This window comes from Delphinapterus leucas, chromosome 12 (assembly GCF_059928025.1).
Source record: "Delphinapterus leucas isolate spDelLeu-1000000601 "Yukka" chromosome 12, BTC_Dleu_Yukka2, whole genome shotgun sequence".
Classification (NCBI taxonomy): Eukaryota; Metazoa; Chordata; class Mammalia; order Artiodactyla; family Monodontidae; genus Delphinapterus; species Delphinapterus leucas.
In genome coordinates, this window is record NC_143140.1 from 38,620,273 (window position 1) to 38,640,096 (window position 19,824).

The following is a 19,824-nucleotide window of genomic DNA, read 5'->3' on the forward strand; positions in this document are numbered from 1 at the left end:
CAGTTTCATAGTCTTTTTGAATAACCATATACAGACATTTCTACAATCGTCACGATTATCATTTAAAATAGCTATATAATCATATCCAGCATTCTTACAAACCTCAATAGCAACTTTCATATTTGATTTGTAAAGTATCTTATAAAAATATTACTACCCCAAAAAACTTACTTCTAAAATACCAAGGGATATTATTTTAAATCAAACTTGCCTGAGAGCTGCTGTAACTTGGAACACAAAGATACTAACATTTTGCCCTAGAACTTCTGGAAACCCTGGATTCAGAACTATGTCTCACCCTAACTTTTTTTTCTTGCAGTACGTGGGCTTCTCACCGCTGTGGCCTCTCCCGCCGCGGAGCACAAGCTCCGGACGCGCAGGCTCAGCGGCCATGGCTCACGGGCCCAGCCGCTCCGCGGCACGCAGGATTCTCCCTTATCGGGGCACGAACCCGCGTCCCCTGCATCAGCAGGCGGACTCCCAACCACTGCGCCACCAGGTAAGCCCTGTCTCACCCTAACTTTAAAGGCTCTACACACTCTCAAACTCCTTCAAGAACCTGTTTCCCCCATTCCAGGTGCTACCCATGGTTGCATAAACACAATTAAAGCTTCCATTGGTGTTTCCTTCCCGGCACCTGAAATGATTTCTTCTCTCCTCTCTACCTACTCAAGTTCATCCTTTAAGGGTCGGCTTGGAAGCCAGCTCCTCCACGATTCCTTTTGAGTTCCTTTCAATTGAACACTGCATCCCTCTTTGAATATTTGAAGGACTCTGAACATCACTCAAAATACAAACAAATTCTTTTCGACTTACATCATTTTTTAAATCTCACACTTTTTTTAAACTTCTTTAGGAAAGGTCTTATCAATCTCTCTTCCCATGGGAAAGAGGAAGAAAGTGCTGAGGAAAATGAGGCTCAGACAAACTGTAATATGCCCCAGGTCACAGAGCTAGTGATTGAAAGAGTCAAATTTGAATGCCAGACTCCCCTGACTCAAAGCCCATGGTTTTTCTCCCATACCATTCCACGCTCCCTACCTTACATCCTTTGTGACAATAAATATTCAAGAAATCTGTAAAACTGAATGGAATCAGACTGGCTTTGTTCTTAACCTCAAGGAACCTCTAACGTAAAAAATCCAGAGAAAATAATTTCTACAGTTGTACTTTTGCCACCCTTGCCATCATACCCCTACATTTCTTCTTCTTTTTTTTTTTATTTATTTTAATTTTATTTTTGGCTGTGTTGGGTCTTTGTTGCTGCACGTGGGCTTTCTCTAGTTGCGGCGAGCGGGGGCTACTCTTCGTTGCAGTGTGTCGGCTTCTCATTGTAGTGGCTTCTCTTGTTGCAGAGCGTGGGCTCTAGGCGCGTGGGCTTCAGTAGTTGTGGCACATGGGCTCAGTAGTTGTGGCTCACGGGCTCTAGAGCGCAGGCTCAGTGGTTGCGGCACACATGTGGGATCTTCCTGGACCAGGGCTCGAACCCGTGTCCCCTGCATTGGCAGGCGGATTCTTAACCACTGCGCCACAAGGGAAGCCCCCTACATTTCTTCTTATGGCCAACAAAACTAATGGGCAGCTTTCAGGAGACAGCATTAAGACCAACCTCTGTTCTATAGTATTAAATGCCTATAACCACCATATTTTCCAATGAATGAGTAATAAAATTAATCATTTCTTCTGCTGTCCAAGAACCTGAGTTTACCTCCTCTAGTTCCTCCTCCAATGTCTTCATCATTACTGTCTCAGAGCAACAGCTACCAAAAATCATTCTACATTGAGCTACAGAAAATACAGCTGAAAACTATATTTCTATATAATTTTTCAGTTTCTGATGCCACCTACTAAGCAGTTCAATTCCTGCTCTAAAGGCATTTCCAAATTACCATGGCCATTTATTCCCATTCACCTAGTTAATCAAAATCCTGAGGTATGTACTTGATTCCTCCTACTTTCCCTCACTCATTACACCTAGTCCACCCACTCTCCACCAGAACCCCTACTCATCTCTCACCCGCCCTACCACAATAACCTCCTTTTACCTCCTTAAGGATCTCCCCACCTCCAGTCTTAACCCACAACAGTCTATTCTCCATTTGGTAGAGTTATCTTTATTTTTAAAAAGATGAAATGACTATTACTCTTCTGCTTAAAACACTTTAATAGCTTCCATTACACTTCCAATAAAATAAAAATTCTTTACCATGGAATTCCTTACAGTATCCTTCATGACCTGCCCACCTACATCTTAACTTTACCACATTCTGCTTTCTCCCAGCAAACCACACTCCAGCCATATTGGCCTTTCTTGATCACTATGACCATGAGATTATTACTTATCACTGCAATCTGTTCTTTTCCTTTGTAGCACTTATCAAAGTTACATATGTGTTATGTTTCTGTCTGTCTCTCCCACTATGCTCTAAACTTCATGAGGGCAACATAAAAACTATTTTTGCTTTACCACTACATATCAAATAAAGCATAAAGCATGGCATGTGGTAGGCACTTAATATTTTTGAATGAAGAAACTCCTTCCCTATATATTCGTAATTTATATTAATGTGTATTATATACTGCTTATATGTTAGACAACAAAGTACAATATATAATACGTTACTATTGTATAATAAAGGATTTGGCTGTCTTTTGTCCCAGGTTCCTGAGAAGCCCCCTCTAAATCCTTGGATTTCCAGAGTGACAGGAGTGTCTGTTTTACTCATGGTGGGCCCCTCAGACCACACTTGATAGTTTATGTTAACAAAGTATTTTTTTAATCACTGTGGGACCTTAGACAATGTATGCGAATGAGATGACTCAGGATGGGAGCCAGCCATGCCAGAAAGACCAAACGTGTGATTAGAGGGTTGGGATCCTGGAAACTGAGTTACATCATGTGGCCAATGATTCAATCAGCCATGCCTATGCAGTGAAACCCTAATAAAAACGCTAGACACCAAAACTACAGTGAGCTTCCCTGGTTAACAACAGTCTGTGTGTATTGTTACACATCAATGTGCTGAGAAGGTGATGCATCCTGACCCCACAGGAAGAAGACAGAAAAGTTTCATGTTTGGTACCTTCCCAGACCTCACCTTACATGTCTTTTCTTTTGGCCGGTCCTGATTTCTATTTCTTTTCGTTGTTGTTGCTATAATGAAACTGTAATTGTAAGTATAGCACTTTCCAGTGTTTTCTGAGTCATTCTAGCAAATTATTGAATTAAGAGGACAGTGGGAACCCCTGTAGCCAGTTGGTCGGAAATTGGGGGGGGGCGTCCTGAGAACACCTAGCTTGAGAATGGTGTCTGAAGTAAGGGCAATCTTTTGGGGGAACTGAGCCCTTAATCTGCAAGGTTAGCCTAATTCCAGGTAGTTAGCGTCAGAACAGTATTCCAATGATATAACAGATATCATTTCATAAATGTGTCAGGGACTATGCAAGTATTTTTACACACATTATTTCTAAATCTTTAGAAAACATCCCTAAGCTTCACAACATTCCCACTTGATAGAATTATCGTACTAATTTTTTACATAAGGAAACTAAGGAGTCAAAGTCACACAGACAGTAGGTAATTTAGGTGGAACCTAAATTCAAATTCAGCATTGTTTGATTCAAAAGCCCACAATCCAGTCACTATCCTCTCCAACTTCTCATTATTAGTTATGTAAATACAACACAAGATAACATCACAAAACTGCTACCTAAGAATTCATGGCACTCATACTGAGAGGTCACAGTAAAATCCAAAGTACTCTTTATGAATTTATTATCTCTTTATAAGAATTATAAAATATGATACTTTAATACAAATTTCTTTAGCAACTGCTGTTAACTTACTTGTTTGTGTTTTTGAAACATGTTTCTGGAGAAAATCAACTATCTGAGCCAAAACCTTCTTATTACAATGTGTTGATAATTTTTCATCGCACTCATAACACCTGAAAAAATATACAGTGTAAGCAAATATTATGAAAGCATCTTCAATAATTTTGCACATCAGGTAATAAAGTTGGTATTTATCTACTTTTGTCTTTAAGTCATGGGGTAAGGGGGATACATAGGGTGAGGCAAGAGAAATGAGGTAAATAAGTCTACAGAAATAAACAGGGGACAGTTCATACAGAGCCTTAGCGTTCAAATTAGAGTTTTGGTAGTTTATCCTAAGTGTAACAGAGTGCCATGAGAGGCTTAATAAGCAGGCGAGTGATAAGATCCAATTTACATTTTGAAAACACCACTCTGACTAATGTCAGATTGGATGGCATCAGGAATAGAGAGAGATCAGGGCAGATGCAGTGGATCTGGAGAGAAATGAACAGACATATATTTTCAGGTAGAAGCAGTTAACGAATTGGATATAAAAGATAAGGAAGAGGAAAGGGAGAAGCTGATGTGGGTATGTCAGTGATTCTCAAACAGGAGCAATTTTGTCCCCCAGGGGACATTTGGCAGAATTGTGAAACATTTTTGGTTGTCACAACTGGGAAAGCTGCTACTGGCACCCAGTGGTTAGAGGCCAGAGCTAATCCTGTCCCCTCACAGGACAGTCCCCCTCACAACAAAGAATTATCAACTCAAATGACAACAGTATTGAGACTGAGAAATGCTGGTCTAGATGAAACAAGATATCCTGTGAGCACATAGTGTTTAAAGCTGGGTGGTGGATATAGAGGAATTCATTATACCATATGTTTACTTTTGTTAAAAGGTTGAAAAATAAAATAAGATAAAAAGGGGAAGGAAACAACTGCAAGGCTCCTGGCTTAAATACTTAAGCGATGGAGGTTCCACTTACAGAGACAGGGAAGACTGGATGAGGTGTTTTATTTTGTTTGGAGTTTATTTGTGAAGAGGGGGTTAGAGAAGAGATTTTGAAAAGCACATTCCTTTTCAGAAAACTACCCTCCACTAAGTTTACTCATTAGTGCATATAGTTAATAAAGGTTTCTTCTATCTATTCTCATCTTAATGAGATCCAATGATCAAATAAGAACAGTGTTTGACCATATTGAAAGTGTTTTATAAATGTAATGCATTATACCAACATGACCTTACATATTCACAATCTTTAAATTTCTATAAATGCATGTGACAAACCTGAATTTCTTTCTTTGAAAGAGAAGTAATTCTATGGACCCCCAAATGTGACTTAAAATTATTTTCAGTATAATATAAATCTCACAAATCCATCTTACAAAACTCAATAAATTCACCATCCTGTAACTCTGTATAACTGTGAAATCAAAATTACAATTAAATACAAAATAAATTTTTAAAATAAATTTAAATAAAATTTAAAAAACAATTAAATTAAAACAACCCTACTTGATTATGCTAGGTAAGCCTTTTTTGCTGAAATTAAATCATGATTCATACCATAATCGGGGTCCTAAGAGCTACAACAGACGTTCCAATTCAGATTCACTTGAGATGAACCTATTTTACCAGGTGCCACTCAATTCTTCCACCATCTTTTTCTACTTCAGTGGTCCTCAAACTATGGTCCCAGGCCAGCAGCACTGGCAACACCTGGGAACTTGTTAGAAATGCAACTTCTCAGGCCCCACCCCAGAACTAGTAAATCAGAATCTCTAAGCCTGAGACCCAGCAATCTATTCCAACAAGCCTCCCAGTGATTCTGATATACCCTATCGCTGCAGACCACTGCTCTATTCAGACTACAGAGAAATGTTTATTGAGCTGCCACACTGTGGGATCATACCCCTCTCCCTTGGCTCCAATGCTTCATTTACATATTAAGTTCTAGCAATCCTTTCCTCATTCACCCCAGTTTTATTACTTGGGGCCAACAACAAAAACACAAATGCAGCAGCCATCCAACCCTGTGGCTGAGTTAAATTATATGATGATGGTCTCTCTTACAAACCAAAATATCCTTATATTAATTTTAGAACCCTGAAATGAAGCACAAAGTTAAAATATTTTTGTCTTAAAACTTGAAAACGCCTGAAAGTTCATCTGAATAACCCGAGGAGTCTATAAAGTCATGAGAAAAGTTTTGCTGTAAAATATAGGAAAAGCTTTTCAATACAGTGTCCAGTTAAACCACCGAAGCAGTGTGGTATGCTGGTAAGGGACTAAAGAATCAAAAAGACTTGTTTTAGTGCCTGGATCTTTACTTTGTAACCACAAAAAGGTAAATAAATGATACTCAGTGTCCTTACACATAAAGTGAGGGAACTGGACTTAGTACCCAACCAGGCTTAAGTAGTAGAATCCCCTGAGAAGTTTTTACAAACTATCTATGCCTAGGCTTTCCTTGTCCCCTGCAGAGAATGGCCAACTGGCTTGACTGCTTGAAGTACCTTCCTCCACTAGAACTCTGACATTCTAATTTAGCAAGTTCATTACCAAAAAGTCAACTAGCAACAATTTTTCTTTACTGTACAAAGAAAGTGTTAAAGAAAACTACAGGGATGACTAAATTTTTTACTTAAATTTTATATTCATGGATACTGTTAATTTTCTTAAATGATTCCATAGGTTGTGTTTAGGCTAAAAAATATAAGCTGGTATATCATCTTTAAATATCGTACCTTATAAAACTCAAAGACAGTTTTTATAGTGAACACAAGTACTAACGAAATCTAACTTACCAAATGATCCATGTGCTCAGACTAATTATAATACAGTGAAACTCTGCTCTCCAACTCTTGAAGTGCTTCAATGAATGCTGGCTTTCTGAGTTTTTACCACATCCCTAAAGATGAACAGAACACTCTTTGTATGATTTACATACAAGTTTATTTCAAATTAATCAAAACTTAAATCATACTCAAACACACTAGAAGTTTTGTTTTGTTTTTAGTTTCAAGCAGGAGGGAAAAGTTTCAGAAAACAATAGGATTCTCATTAAATTCAATTTCTTGCAAAAAGGCTAACTTGCTTCTATTACATAGAAAAACAGTCATGAGCCAAGCTAATTTCCATACCATTTAAAAGTGTACACGCTCTCTGTCTGATGCATGGTGGGACACTGAGCATCCTCACAGGCCAGTGGTGCCCCTCCCCTATACACACAGTTCCTAACACCCTACACACCTCCACCCAACTCCACTGAAAACTAGTGAGACTCAGACCAATCACAGTGACTTCCATCACCAGGTAAGTAAAGAAATGAGATTCAATTCCAGTCAACGTCCCATGAGGGGCAGTCTAATGGATGTTTCTGGAAAAGTTTTACGTATTTTAAAAAAGAACACAGGGAAGGGATGTACTTTTTGCCTTCTTTCTGGCCTTTGGGGATTGCTGTGTGATACACCATGCATGAAATGTCTTTTACCATCCTGAAACCATGAAACTGAGGATGGCACAGCAGAAAAATGGAAGAAATCTCAGTTTTTAATGTTCTTTCCATTGAAGCAAGTAACTTTAAGTGGCCCTACTTCTGGCTTTCTATGTGAGATAATAAAGATGCTTCTTATTCTAAAAAATACATATATACTTTTAATTTTATTTAAAAATTCCTTTATTAAAGATATCAATAGGTTCTACAACATTGTAAACCAACTATACTCCAGTTAAAAAAAAAAAAGATACCAATAGCTTCTAAGCTCTTAAGAGAAATTACTTTGCAAAAAAAAAAGAAAGACAGAATAATCACTTTTCATAGAGAAAAAAATGAATCCAAAAAGATTTTTAAAAAACCCCAAAACTTGGATCCATTTCCTAAGTAAATACAAATAGGTAAAGGCAGGACCACATATGAGAACTACTGCAAGTGGGCTGGATTCTCTTTCAAAGTATTTATAAACCACACATGAGTAATTTCTGAACATACACACATTTTACTTTACCTTAAACATTTCTAAGCTCGGCCTTGGAGAGTTATATCTAAACACAGAATAAATTAATCTTAAGTTCTAAGCATTACCAACAGTCAGAGCTCACAGTAAGATTTAAGGAAAATATTTAAGACAAACTCTCACATAAAAGAGACTTTTCTCACCTGAAAACCACACTTGAGGCACAACCAAATATCAGAAGGAAGTACTGGCTGTCCATCATAGAATTTTCTTTCTTTTAAACATTCCAAGCAAACTGACCACAGATTCTCAACTATTGCTTTTTTCACATGATTCACACTGATAGCATGACTTACATGTTGGCAAGTGAAACCTACTGAATAAGACAAAAATTTGAACATTTTCTTTGCTAAACCAAAGTGATACCATTAGCAAGCAAAAGTCAACAGTATTAAAATGCTATAACTAAAAAGCACAGAGATTCAAAAAACAAAATAACTCAAAAGGATACATACTGCCTGATTCCATTTACAAAACATTTGTGAAATAACAAAATTATAGAGTTGGAGAACAGATTAGCAGTTGCCAGGGGCTTTAGATGGGGAGCAGTGGTGGGGCTATGAATAACTAGCACTCAAGGTGGTGATACTGTAATCAAGTATCTTGACTGGTGGTTATAGAAAGCTACATATGTAATTAAACTGCATACATATATACACACACACACACACAAGTGCATGTATATCTGGTGAAACCTGAATAAGCTCTAAGGATTGTACCGATGTCAGTTTCCTGGTTTTGATACTGTGCTATAGAAATACAAGATGTTACATCAGGAGAGACTGGATGAAGGTTGAATGGGACCTCCTTGTATACATGTTGTACCTTCCTGTAAATCTAAGATTAATTCAAAAATTAAAAGTTTAATAAATAAGAAGATTATTTATTGAGCAGCTACTATGTATCAAGCATTTTGAATGTATTTTCTTTCACTAAGATACACAAGTAAAAATCTTCTCATGGGCTAGCTCTGCTATGATACTATTTTCACCATTGTTGCGAGAAAGAAAAGAGAAGAACAAACAAAGGCATAATTTGCAGGAAGAAGAATTCTCAGAATTCTCCTTAATGACTATTCCCAAATAACAAATGATTTTGCATGGTCCTTCATTATCCTTTATAACAGATTCTTACTGTGTGCACTGTGTGGAGACAAATGGCCAAAATGAGCAAATATGTTTTTAATTTATCAAATAACCATATTCTTCTCTCAAGGGTTCAATAACACTTCCATTCCTCCCAAATACCTGAACACTTCAATTTCTAACCCTCAAATATCCCAAACACCAAATCTACAGCTATCTGCCAAAACCAAACAACAAAAGCAGAGACTGAATACCTTGAAGAGGGAAACAAAAGGAGTATGTACATTTCAACTTTCTCCACTTCCCTTTCTGAATGCAAAGCATTCCTTTTCACCTACTGGTTAACTAGGGACTAGGCATTAGTTCCACTTCATTCTGAAGATAAAGAATGTGATTCCTGACAAATTACTTATAATAAATACTTTCAACAAAAATAATATGTAAATCTGATAAAAGATTAAAACTTCTAATTTTACACCAAGAGTAAGTTATAGACATAAAAGGAGTAATTCTGAAGTCCTATGTTTGAAAAGCAAGGATGCATGCCATTAAAGAAAGGGCTGTTCAGGGCAAGACCGACAAAACTGACCACACAAGTACAGGACTAGAAATGGTTTACCAAACGTCATTGCTTTGAGTTTTTATATTTTAAAATTCTAAGGGAAAAATCATTCCACACACCTTCTATATCATCTCTGGCATGGGATCTGGCCAGAGTAAAACTTAACCATTCTCTGATTCTACAATTTAGACTTATGAAACTGAAACTTAATGAATTCAGAGATAAGTGAATTCAAGATAAAAAAGCTTCTAGGCCCCTAAATTAAATCTATTAGCTTTTAAATATCTCAACCATATATACTTTTTATAAGTAAATTAAAAAGTCTGAGGTTTTCCTACAAAAGCTAACCAGTGTTTAAACAGTATTCACTATCTTTTGTGGGGGGAAAATGTGAAAAATATCCTCTATGTTAATAAGTAAATTTCCTCAGTTTTCTGCAATTCATTTAATCATATAATTGTCTAAATTTCATTTGGCAAATAGGTCCTCTAGAGATTCCTAAATAAAAATATAAAAATGTATTAAAGTCTAGAGTTGTTTCACATTAACAAATCAAAAACAATAATCAAAATCTCCATATTTTTTACTTTAAATATTAATAAAAATTTTACAAGGAGTCTTCCAGTTTGCAAATGGTGGCATAAAATCAACACTTCCCCTTTCTCCTCCCCAAAACTATCCAAGGGCAAAAAGAACAGAAAAAAGAAATACAGAGTTCATTTTCAGAGAAACCAGGAGACAGCTGAAGCCCCAAGTCACAAATTAAGTGGAAAGCCTCCCACCTCAAAGCAGCAGAGATCAAACAGGGGTGCGCACAGAAGGAAGCAGAGAGAACACTGCAGCAGTAGATTTCACAGAGAACAAGGCATGCTTTGCAGACATAGAACAAAACCTAAATCTCTGTGCTGCAACAACAGTGGCAGGAGCACCCCTCTATCCAATTTTGTTTTGAGAAGAATCGAAAGAAGGGGATTTCTCATTCACTAAGTGAAAAGAAAAAAGCAAGCCATAATTGCAGGGAACAGCCTTATCTCTACGGCAGTTGGAAAGAAGAGATAATTTGGATTCTGAAAAAAAACCCAGGGCTGCATAATCCTGGTGGCTGGAAAGAAGTAAAGCCTATATGAGCTCAAATTGAACAGTTAGGTCTCAACAGTGCTCTGGCCCTCCTTCTTACACAAATATTCTAAAACGAACTAGCCCAAGAAAAGCAACCCTACATCAAAGAAAATCAAAGCCACAAATTCTTTGCTAAGATAAGAAAAAGGAAGGAAGGAAAAGGAAAAATGGCAGAGCAATCGCTGCCACGCAATAAAACCACAAAAAAGAAGCAAACACTTTAGGCTCAGGTGGCAGAGCAATAGGAAGTGACTAGCAGAGTTTAGGATCAAAAAATAAATAAATAACACCACAAAAACGAATGCAAAATTAAAAAGAGTGTAAGGTGAAAGCAACACTGCTGAACACACAGTAAAAACTAAAAATGAAAACAGCACGCAAAGGGAAAGGGAATAGGAGTTTTAGAGGATTTGAGAAAAAATGATAACTATGGAAGATAGGCAAAAGAGAGTTAACATAAGAATAATAAGAATCCCCGAAGAAACCTTATTAACAGAATAGAACAAACATTTAAAGACATAATTCAGACTTCCTTCAATACAGCAATCTATCCTGAAACATTATCCAAGTTAAAAACACTTAAAAATGGAAATAATATATTAAAAACCTCTTTTTAAATGGAGAACTGAACTGGTAAGTCAGTAAGGAAAATCCTCAGAAGCTAAAACCCAAGACGTGAGGCTAAAAAGAAAAGCAAGCCAGGAGGCTAGCAGCTCCCCAGGGTCATCTGCCAACCTCACTGGCTTGAGGGCTTGGTTTTCACAGCCAGGAGAAACAAACAACAACAAGATGCCAATTCTAAGTCAAATATAAAATAAACAAAATCTCAATAAAAATGCCCATAGGATCTAGACAAGCTGATTTTAAAGTTCATGCAGAAAATGGTCATTAAAAACATATATTAAAAAAAAAAAACACATATATTATTATTTCTCTTCTGCAACACTATTCAGGATGCCAGACATCATAGTTTACCAGCAATGTCATCTGAAGAGTCTTCATCATGAGGTATGGTAGGCCTTCTACTTCTTTTGGCTTTCTCAGGTAAAGCTTTGGATGGCTCTTTCACCCGCATCTGTTAGTTACTGAAAAGGTTGGGGGTAAAAATACACATTAATCCTCAAAATTAAAACTTTATGTATTTTACTTAACGCATATTAAAATGGAAATGACTTCAAGTTTAACGGGCCGAGTAAATTAACAGAGGAGGAAGAAGGGAGCACCAGCTGAAACCAAAGAAATCTTTATTAAACCAATAAACTTTTTTTATACAAAAAGTCAAACTACATTTGACTTTTACCAACGGTTCCCTACATGTATGATGTCCAGGTGAATAAAAAAAACCTGAAGTGTACGCTGCTTCTGGTTCCTGTGCTTCCCTTGCCCTTTCTCTCGTTTCACCAGGTAGAAGACAGGCGGAGCTGCAAGAGCCGTAACGGGCCAGGGGTGGAGGCCTAGTGCCAAGCAGAGCAGGGCTGCCCTACGTGCACTGAGCGGCCCTGCACTGGGCGGCCCAGCACTGGACTACTTAAAGAGAAATACATTTCTACCTTTTTAAGCTCTTGCTTTTTTTTTTTTTTTTTTTTTTTTTTGCGGTACGCGGGCCTCTCACTGCTGTGGCCTATCCCGCCGCAGAGCACAGGCTCCGGACGCGCAGGCTCAGCGGCCATGGCTCACGGGCCTAGCCGCTCCGCGGCATGTGGTATCCTCCCGGACTGGGGCACGAACCCGTGTCCCCTGCATCGGCAGGCGGACTCTCAACCACTGCGCCACCAGGGAAGCCCAGCTCTTGCATTTTTTGTGAGTTTTTCCCCCACTGTTTTATTATGAAAAATTTTAGACTTCCAAGAAAGTTACAAGAACAGGATAATGAACACCCATATACTATCTAGATTCCACATCTCAAAATATCTTGCCCTATTGGTTTTATCTAAATATCAATGTGTATATAGACATATCTATACATATGTATACACATTGTATGTTTGTTTGTTTTTGCTGAACTATTTAAAAGTAAGTTGCAGAGAGCATACATCCCTTAAGGCAGGGGTCCCCACCCCCTGGGCTGCTAACAGTCCATGACCTTTAGGAATCGGGCCACAGAGCAGGAGGTGAGTGGGGGGCGAACGAACAGAGCTTCATGTGCTGCTCCCCCTCGCTCGCATTACCGCCTAAACCATCCCCCTCTTCCCATGGAAAAACTGTCTTCCACGAAACCGGTCCCTGCTGCCAAAAAGGCTGGGGACCACTGCCTTAAGGAGATTCTCCTATACAGTCCTATCATTATCACTTCTAAGAAAATTAACAGTAATTCCTTAATATCATCTCATATCCTATCATATTCTAATTTCTTCAGCTGACCCAAAGTATCATCTGTACTGGTTTTCTGAATAAGGATTTAATCAAGGTTTGCACTTTGTACTGGTTATGTCAGTATCTTTTAATCTACAACTGTTCTTCCCATAAGAAATGGAGAACTAATACTGTCTTACTTTCCTAAGACACTGGCTTTTTTTAAGAGATCAGGCCAGTACGTGAGTCAAACTGGAGATCTTGTTAAAATGTGGATAGCAAAGTGATTCAGAGACATATATATATATATATATATGTGTATATATATATATTCTTTTTTATATTCTTTTCCATTATGGTTTATCACAAGGAAAACTTTTTTTTTGGCTGCGATGGGTCTTTGTTGCTGCGCGCAGGCTTTCTCTAGTTGTGGCGAGTGGGGGCTACTCTTTGTTGCGGTGTGTGGGTTTCTCATTGCGGTGGCTTCTCTTGTGGAGCACGGGCTCTAAGCATACGGGCTTCAGTAGTTGTGGCACACGGGCTCAGTAGTTGTGGCACACTGGCTCTAGAGTGCAGGTTCAGTAGTTGTGGCGCATGGGCTTAGTTGCTCCATGCTCCGCGGCATGTGGGATCTTCCCAGATCAGGGCTCAAACCCGTGTCCCCTGCATTGGCAGGCGGATTCTTAACCACGTGCCACCAGGGAAGCTCCTCTAAATATATTTTTAAGAAATCCCTTCTATTTCTTAAAAACTCAAAGTTAATTCTAAAGATTTTAGATACAAGTTAATGCATTTTTTTAAACCACTATATCCTAAATCCTACCTAATACCATGCTACTCCATGGCTAAGCTATACTGTAATTTTTGTGGTTGTTTATTTGCTTTCATTGATCAAGGTGGAAGAATCTTTCAATTCAATAACAAATTCTGAATCCTGATTTAGTCATACTATGTTCCACATAAGGAAGCTTTTGAGTTTACCATTTTAAGAGCCATTTCCTTAAGTCCAAGGATCATCGCTATTGAACAAGGCTGCAATAAATTAAGGCCTTAGGGGTTACAGAGATGCAGAAGGTCTCCAAGTTCCTTGACCACTTCATTTCTGACTGCCTTCACCCTCCAGACTGCCTCATCCACTTATCCCTACAGTTCCACCTTGCAAAATCACTAATTCAAGTATTCTGTTCTCTGATCACAACTTCAAGTTTTGCCGGCTTGCTTCCATCAGCCACTCCAATACTCCTTTAGTGCCCAGGCTGACAAGAGACTGCATCTCAACAAGTGCTTCCATGATCACTGTAGCAGGGAAGGGAGAAAGGGAAGTGGCAAATCGAGTGCTGGTTCTTAAAGTTTCACTTGCAAGTGTATTTTACTGGCCAAAGCAAGTCATATGGCCACATTTAGCTTCAAACAGACAAAAGGGGGAGGGGCACGGGGGGTAGTGTACAAAGAGTACAACCTTAACATGTACCCAGAAAGAACAGAATATGTGTGCACAGCCTTAATGACTTACCACACCACCCCTCTAACAGAACCCCAATCCTAGACAAATCCAATTAACCACTTTCTCCATGAATGCATCCAATCAGGCTGGAGAAAGTCTTGTAAGAAAGGAGATTGGGTCCACTAAATTCATAATCATGACCACAAACGGATCAAGACACCCCATTATCTACTACACCTTCTGGCCAACTCACTTATATACTCCTCACACAGCCTTCTGAAATCTTTTTCACTCTCCCAAACCTCCAACTCCTCCTCTCCCTACTCCTCCAAATTATCATCTGGTCTTCTACTTGATTGAGAGAAAAGAGATGTAATCAAATAGCAAATCGGATCTTTCTACCCCCCAATTTACAAACTTACCTCCAACTCTTTTAACTTGATGTCTTGGAAAGAGATAGGCGTAACTAAGAGAATCCAAGAAAAATGGCCCATGAGAAATTGGTCATATTTTTACACCCCCTGCACAGGTAAACTCTTGATAAAGATGAGCATTAACACATAGCTATTACTGGCAGAATAACCAAAAGAACCAGGTAGCTGACCTAGAATCTATAAAACACCTATGCCTTTTTTCAAAAACACTGACTCATACTTAACTTGGCAATGTAGAGTCAATTTCCAGTGATTTTTCTGACACATGTACATGTCTAAACATAGAGTCATTTTGGATGGTAACACACTATTTAGCAGTCACCTATCTGTATAGCTTTCTTCTTCAATTCCCCATTCAGGCAAAAAGAGACAAAATTAAAGTCCGATTATTGGAGCTTCAAATACTGTCTATCATCAATATTGTGTTTGGGGAGTTCCAAGACCACCCTCTCACTTGGAGATTTACTATAAGGACTCACAAAACCCAGCATATAGTTGTATTCATGGCTAACACTTATTACAGCAATGTAGTATGGACGTACAGCTTGATCATAATGAAAAAGACACAGGTGAAGTCTAGAGGAATCCAAGTGCAGGCTTCCTTATCATTCTCTCCCTCCCAAGAGGGGTCACCACACTCTTCCCCCAATAAGTAAAATCCAGTAATGTCTATGAAACGTTTCTGCTCAGGGAAGCCCATTACAGACTCACTGGTGCAGATTTTTAGGGCGCTAGAAACTTCTGCATAAACCGTACCCGACAACATAAAACATGTTGTTCCCAGATGCCAAGCAAGGGCTAACCTTTCTAAGGACAGCAGTCTCAGGCACGCTATGTTAAGTGTTTTCAGCACAAATAAATTCTGGCCATTTTTCTCACGTGGTTTCCCAAACAAAACTTTCGTTTTCAACTTCCGCGTTTACCTACACCTGTCTTTTCTCTAATATAGGATGTGCAACTGTTTACAAATGTTTAATTTTTTTAAAAGGTCGTGCATACAAAAGCCCATATCCTCAAAAAAGAAAAAAATCTTTTTTTCCCTACTCTTGGGCGATTATTTTCGGCGTGGATGCCGGGGGAGGGAAGAAAGAGACAAAACTCTCTTTTTAGAAGCTCAAAAAGATGACCAGCACTTACATACTTTTTTGTGCATCGCACTCGGTTCTCAGCACTGAAGAGATACTAACCCACTTCATCCTCCCAACCACCAACCACCTTATGAGATAGGTTACTATTATTTCTCCCATTTTATACTTGAAACTGAGACACACAGTAGTTAGGTGACTTGTAGAAGCCAGGAGCCAGTAAGCTGTGGATGGAGATTTGGACCCAGGCAGTCCATCTCCAGGGTTCCTAATACTACACGATGCTCCCAGACACCCGCGGTAAGACTCGTCCTCTGGTCTCTAACAAAAACATCCCAAGTTTCTGAAGAGAAAATGCGCCGTGAGGATGAGCGCGGAAAGGAGGCCGGAAGGGTGCTGGGTCGCCGCGACCCTGGCCAAGGTGAGGCGGCTCCTCTCCCGCCCCACCTCGCCGGCTCCTCCCGCCGCAGCCCGGACACCCGGCCAGCCCGGCCACGCTCACGCGGCCCTCGGTGATCGCCTGGAGCCCCCAAGGACCGGGAAGGCGAGGGAGCGTGGGAGGGGCGGGGGGCGTTCTTTCCCAGGCCAGTCAGGCCACAAGGGCCCGGGGTCGTGGAAACGAAGACGGAGAAACTGCGGCGACCCCAGCACCGAGCCCCAACTCACCCTGCCAGGCCCGGCGGCCGCCTCTACAACCGGAAGAGACTGCGCCTGCGCGTCCGCCCCTCCCGCTGGCAGGGGCGGGGCCTCGTGTGCCCGCCCCCACGTTCGGTGGGTGGGGGGTTGGGGCCGCCCCTCGCGTGGCCGCGCACCCGGAGTTGGGCGTGGACAGGGAGGGGCCGACTCGCGTCGCGCCTGCGTCCTGTAAGTTTGCAGGTCTAGGTAGGCCCCGGCCAATCTTAGAAAAATGTTAAGTGGACTGTTAATTGGATCCTGATAGTGGCCTGGAGTTCGCGCAGCTGAGGTGTTCTTGGAGTCAGGATTAAGTCCCACTTGTTGCCGGACAGCGTGCCCGGACAGCCTCCGACTTCTCGCCGTCACATTCTTCTGTGCAATAAAATCACACCAGACATCATATATTTTCTTGTTTTTTCTCATTATTGTTGTCTTACCTGTCGTTCTCTTTTTAAAAATTTTTTTTTAATTTATTTTTATTTATTTATTTTTGGCTGCATTGGGTCTTCATTGCTGCGCTCCGGCTTTCTCTAGTTGTGGCGAGTGGGGACTACTTTTCCTTGTGGTGCACGGGCTTCTCATTGCGGTGGCTTCTCTTGTTGCGGAGCTCGGGCTCTAGAGCACAGGCTCAGTAGTTGTGGCACACGGGCTTAGTTGTTCCCCGTCATGTGGGATCTTCCCGGACCAGGGCTTGAGCCTGTGTCCCCTGCATTGGCAGGTGGATTCTTAACCACTGCACCACCAGGGAATTCCTTCACTTCTTTATTAGAAAATTTCTTGACCTATACCTAGACCTCTTCGAAGCTCGATTACCCGTTAAAGTGGTTTGCACTTTGCATATGTTTAGTAAAAGTAATTGGTTGAAAAATACTTTGTTTGAATGATATTGCAGACATCAACACTAGTTACAGATAAACTCTACGATTCTTGTAATCTTTCACAATTCTTCAGCCAGGGGACAGGTGTGGCCTTATGGAAAGAGCCTTGGATTCCTATTTGATGGATTCTTCAAAGGAAGGAAATTATTTTTAAATGGTACCTAGTAAGTATATTTTTAGTGCTATTGCAAAGACATTATGACAAAACATCAAATAGAAATATAAATGTGCTTAAGGTCAGCTCTGTATACATTTCAAATAATGTTAAGTATCTTAATTTTACCGTCATTGTTCTGTCTGAAAATGTATGGAATACTTTGCTAAGCTATAGGCTATACATATATTAAGTTTTATCGTGTATTTTAAAAGATACATTCTTTATTATAAAAGTAATACATGAAAGTTTCACATAAAGTTCCTCACCTTTTCCTCCTTCCCTCATTCCCATTTGCTTTCCTCAGAGGTAACATTTCCTCTTCTCTATTTTCTGTTTCTTGTGTATAGTTTCAGGAATTGTCTTTGCACATACATTATGCCTTTGTACTACATTTTTATATGATTACCATTTGTTAAAAGAGAACACAGTCAGGTTAAATTACAGTCTATTTTCTATTCTACAACTTGATTTTTTTTCACTTGATCGTATATCTTGGACATATCTCCACACCAGCCTCATTCTTTTTACTTGTTGCTTAGAACTCCAGTGAATGGATGTATCATTTTTTCCCAATCAGTCCCCTGTTAATGTACATTTATCTTTGCCTACTTGTGCAGATATTTTCAGTAGATAAACTATTGGCGGTGAAAATGCTGAGTCAACAGATGCTCAAGGGCTTCCCTGGTTGCACAGTGGTTAAGAATCCGCCTGCCAGTGCAGGGAACACGGGTTCGAGCCCTGGTCCGGGAAGATCCCACATGCCGCGGAGCAACTAAGCCCGTGCGCCACAACTACTGAGCCTGCGCTCTAGAGCCCGCGAGCCACAACTACTGAAGCCCGCGTGCCTAGAGCCCGTGCTCCGCAACAAGAGAAGCCAACGCAATGAGAAGCCCACGCACCGCAACGAACAGTAGCCCCCACTCGCCACAACTAGAGAAAGCCCGCGCACAGCAACAAAGACCCAACACAGCCAAAAATAAATAAATTAAATAAATTAATTAAAAAAAAAAAAAGATGTTCAAGTTTTGATAAACTTTTGGAAAAAACGTTGCATGAAAGGCAATACATTTCCTAATTCTTCATTTGATTCGTCTAAAATCTGCGGGCTTGATGTGGATTTAGAAAGAAATGGGAAAAATCCCAAGTCTCTTAAAAATCCTCTCCTTTCCAATTGTCTTTCACTTGCATTGTGGTGAAAAATAAAATGAGTTGTTTGAAAATTAATGACTCATATCAACTCAGCACTAGTAGACCTTTCCCAAAAAACATTACATTATTTCTCTGCCTTTCATTCCACTTCAAGCCTTACTTCCCTCGGTCACACTGACTCTGAAGGAAGAACTTGGACATTTGTCCAAGGAGCAATGATCAGTACTCCTGTTTGACAAGATCTTTTTGCTCTAAGCCCTCTTTAATAAACCAAGTTTGGCACTGTGCTAGTTATAGGAGGACACATTCATCTTTTCAGAAAAAGAAATCCTACAGAAAAATATTTCTCAAATAATGTCATGAACACTTGAAAAGAATTGTTTAGTAATATGTGCTCTTGCAAAAGTGTAAATTAGATTAAATGTGATTCATTGAGGCCAAGTACATTGTTTCCATATCTGTGTCCATACTACCTGTGGTTTATGATGTGGATGCCACAGAGAGTACATGAATCTACAATATTTAATGACATCTTAGTTCAAAGTCAATCCACAAAGTAGATTACACAGAGACTATGGTTAAACTTCAAATGACTTGGAAAACATAACTGTAAATGTTGTCATTGGTATAGAAATCTGAAGTCATTTTATTATTAAATTATTGAAAGCTGAATAATTTAAAAGTGCATGCTTAATGAAATTATTCCTTGAACACATACTTTAATAATGCCATTTGGAAACTAATTTTAAAAAATTTCACTGTGAATCCATTTGCAGTTAAATATGGCTTTCATTATCCTTCGGAACCAAATTGAGAATAAATTAAAAATAAGGTAATGAACCAAGTTGAGAATAAAGTAAAAACAAGGTAATAAGAAACTTTATATGCTGTAGGCTGAATATGCTCCCTCCACAACCACACACCAAGGTGTTCTAATTCCTGGAACCTATGAATATGTTACCTTACATGGCAAAAGGATTTTGTGCATATGATTAAATCAGGATTATCCCAGTGGTCCCAGTGTAATCACAAAGGTCCTTATGAAAGGGAGGCAGAAGGGTGAGAGGAAGAGAAGAGGATGTGACAGCACAAGCAGAGGTCGGAATTAG

The 19,824-nt window shown here is 39.5% G+C and overlaps 1 protein-coding gene across 4 annotated transcripts in view; it reads right to left on the reverse strand.

Moving 5' to 3' along the window:
* Positions 1-16,605, reverse strand: part of USP45 (ubiquitin specific peptidase 45) — a 64,170-nt gene extending 47,565 nt beyond the window's left edge. Inside the window, exons 1-6 of one of the 4 annotated variants that reach the window (XM_089921884.1) lie at positions 16,523-16,557; positions 14,760-14,803; positions 11,577-11,686; positions 7,979-8,148; positions 6,627-6,730; positions 3,847-3,947 (exon numbers count right to left, since the gene is read on the reverse strand). In XM_089921884.1, coding sequence (XP_089778010.1) covers positions 3,847-3,947; positions 6,627-6,730; positions 7,979-8,148; positions 11,577-11,676 — 475 coding nt within the window. In that variant the 5' untranslated portion in view covers positions 11,677-11,686; positions 14,760-14,803; positions 16,523-16,557. Of the gene's footprint in view, positions 1-3,846; positions 3,948-6,626; positions 6,731-7,978; positions 8,152-11,576; positions 11,687-14,759; positions 14,804-16,522 lie in introns of all 4 variants that reach the window. The other 3 variants (XM_089921883.1, XM_089921885.1, XM_022553185.2) reach the window with 3 other exon arrangements.
* Between the last annotated feature and the right edge of the window lie 3,219 nt (positions 16,606-19,824).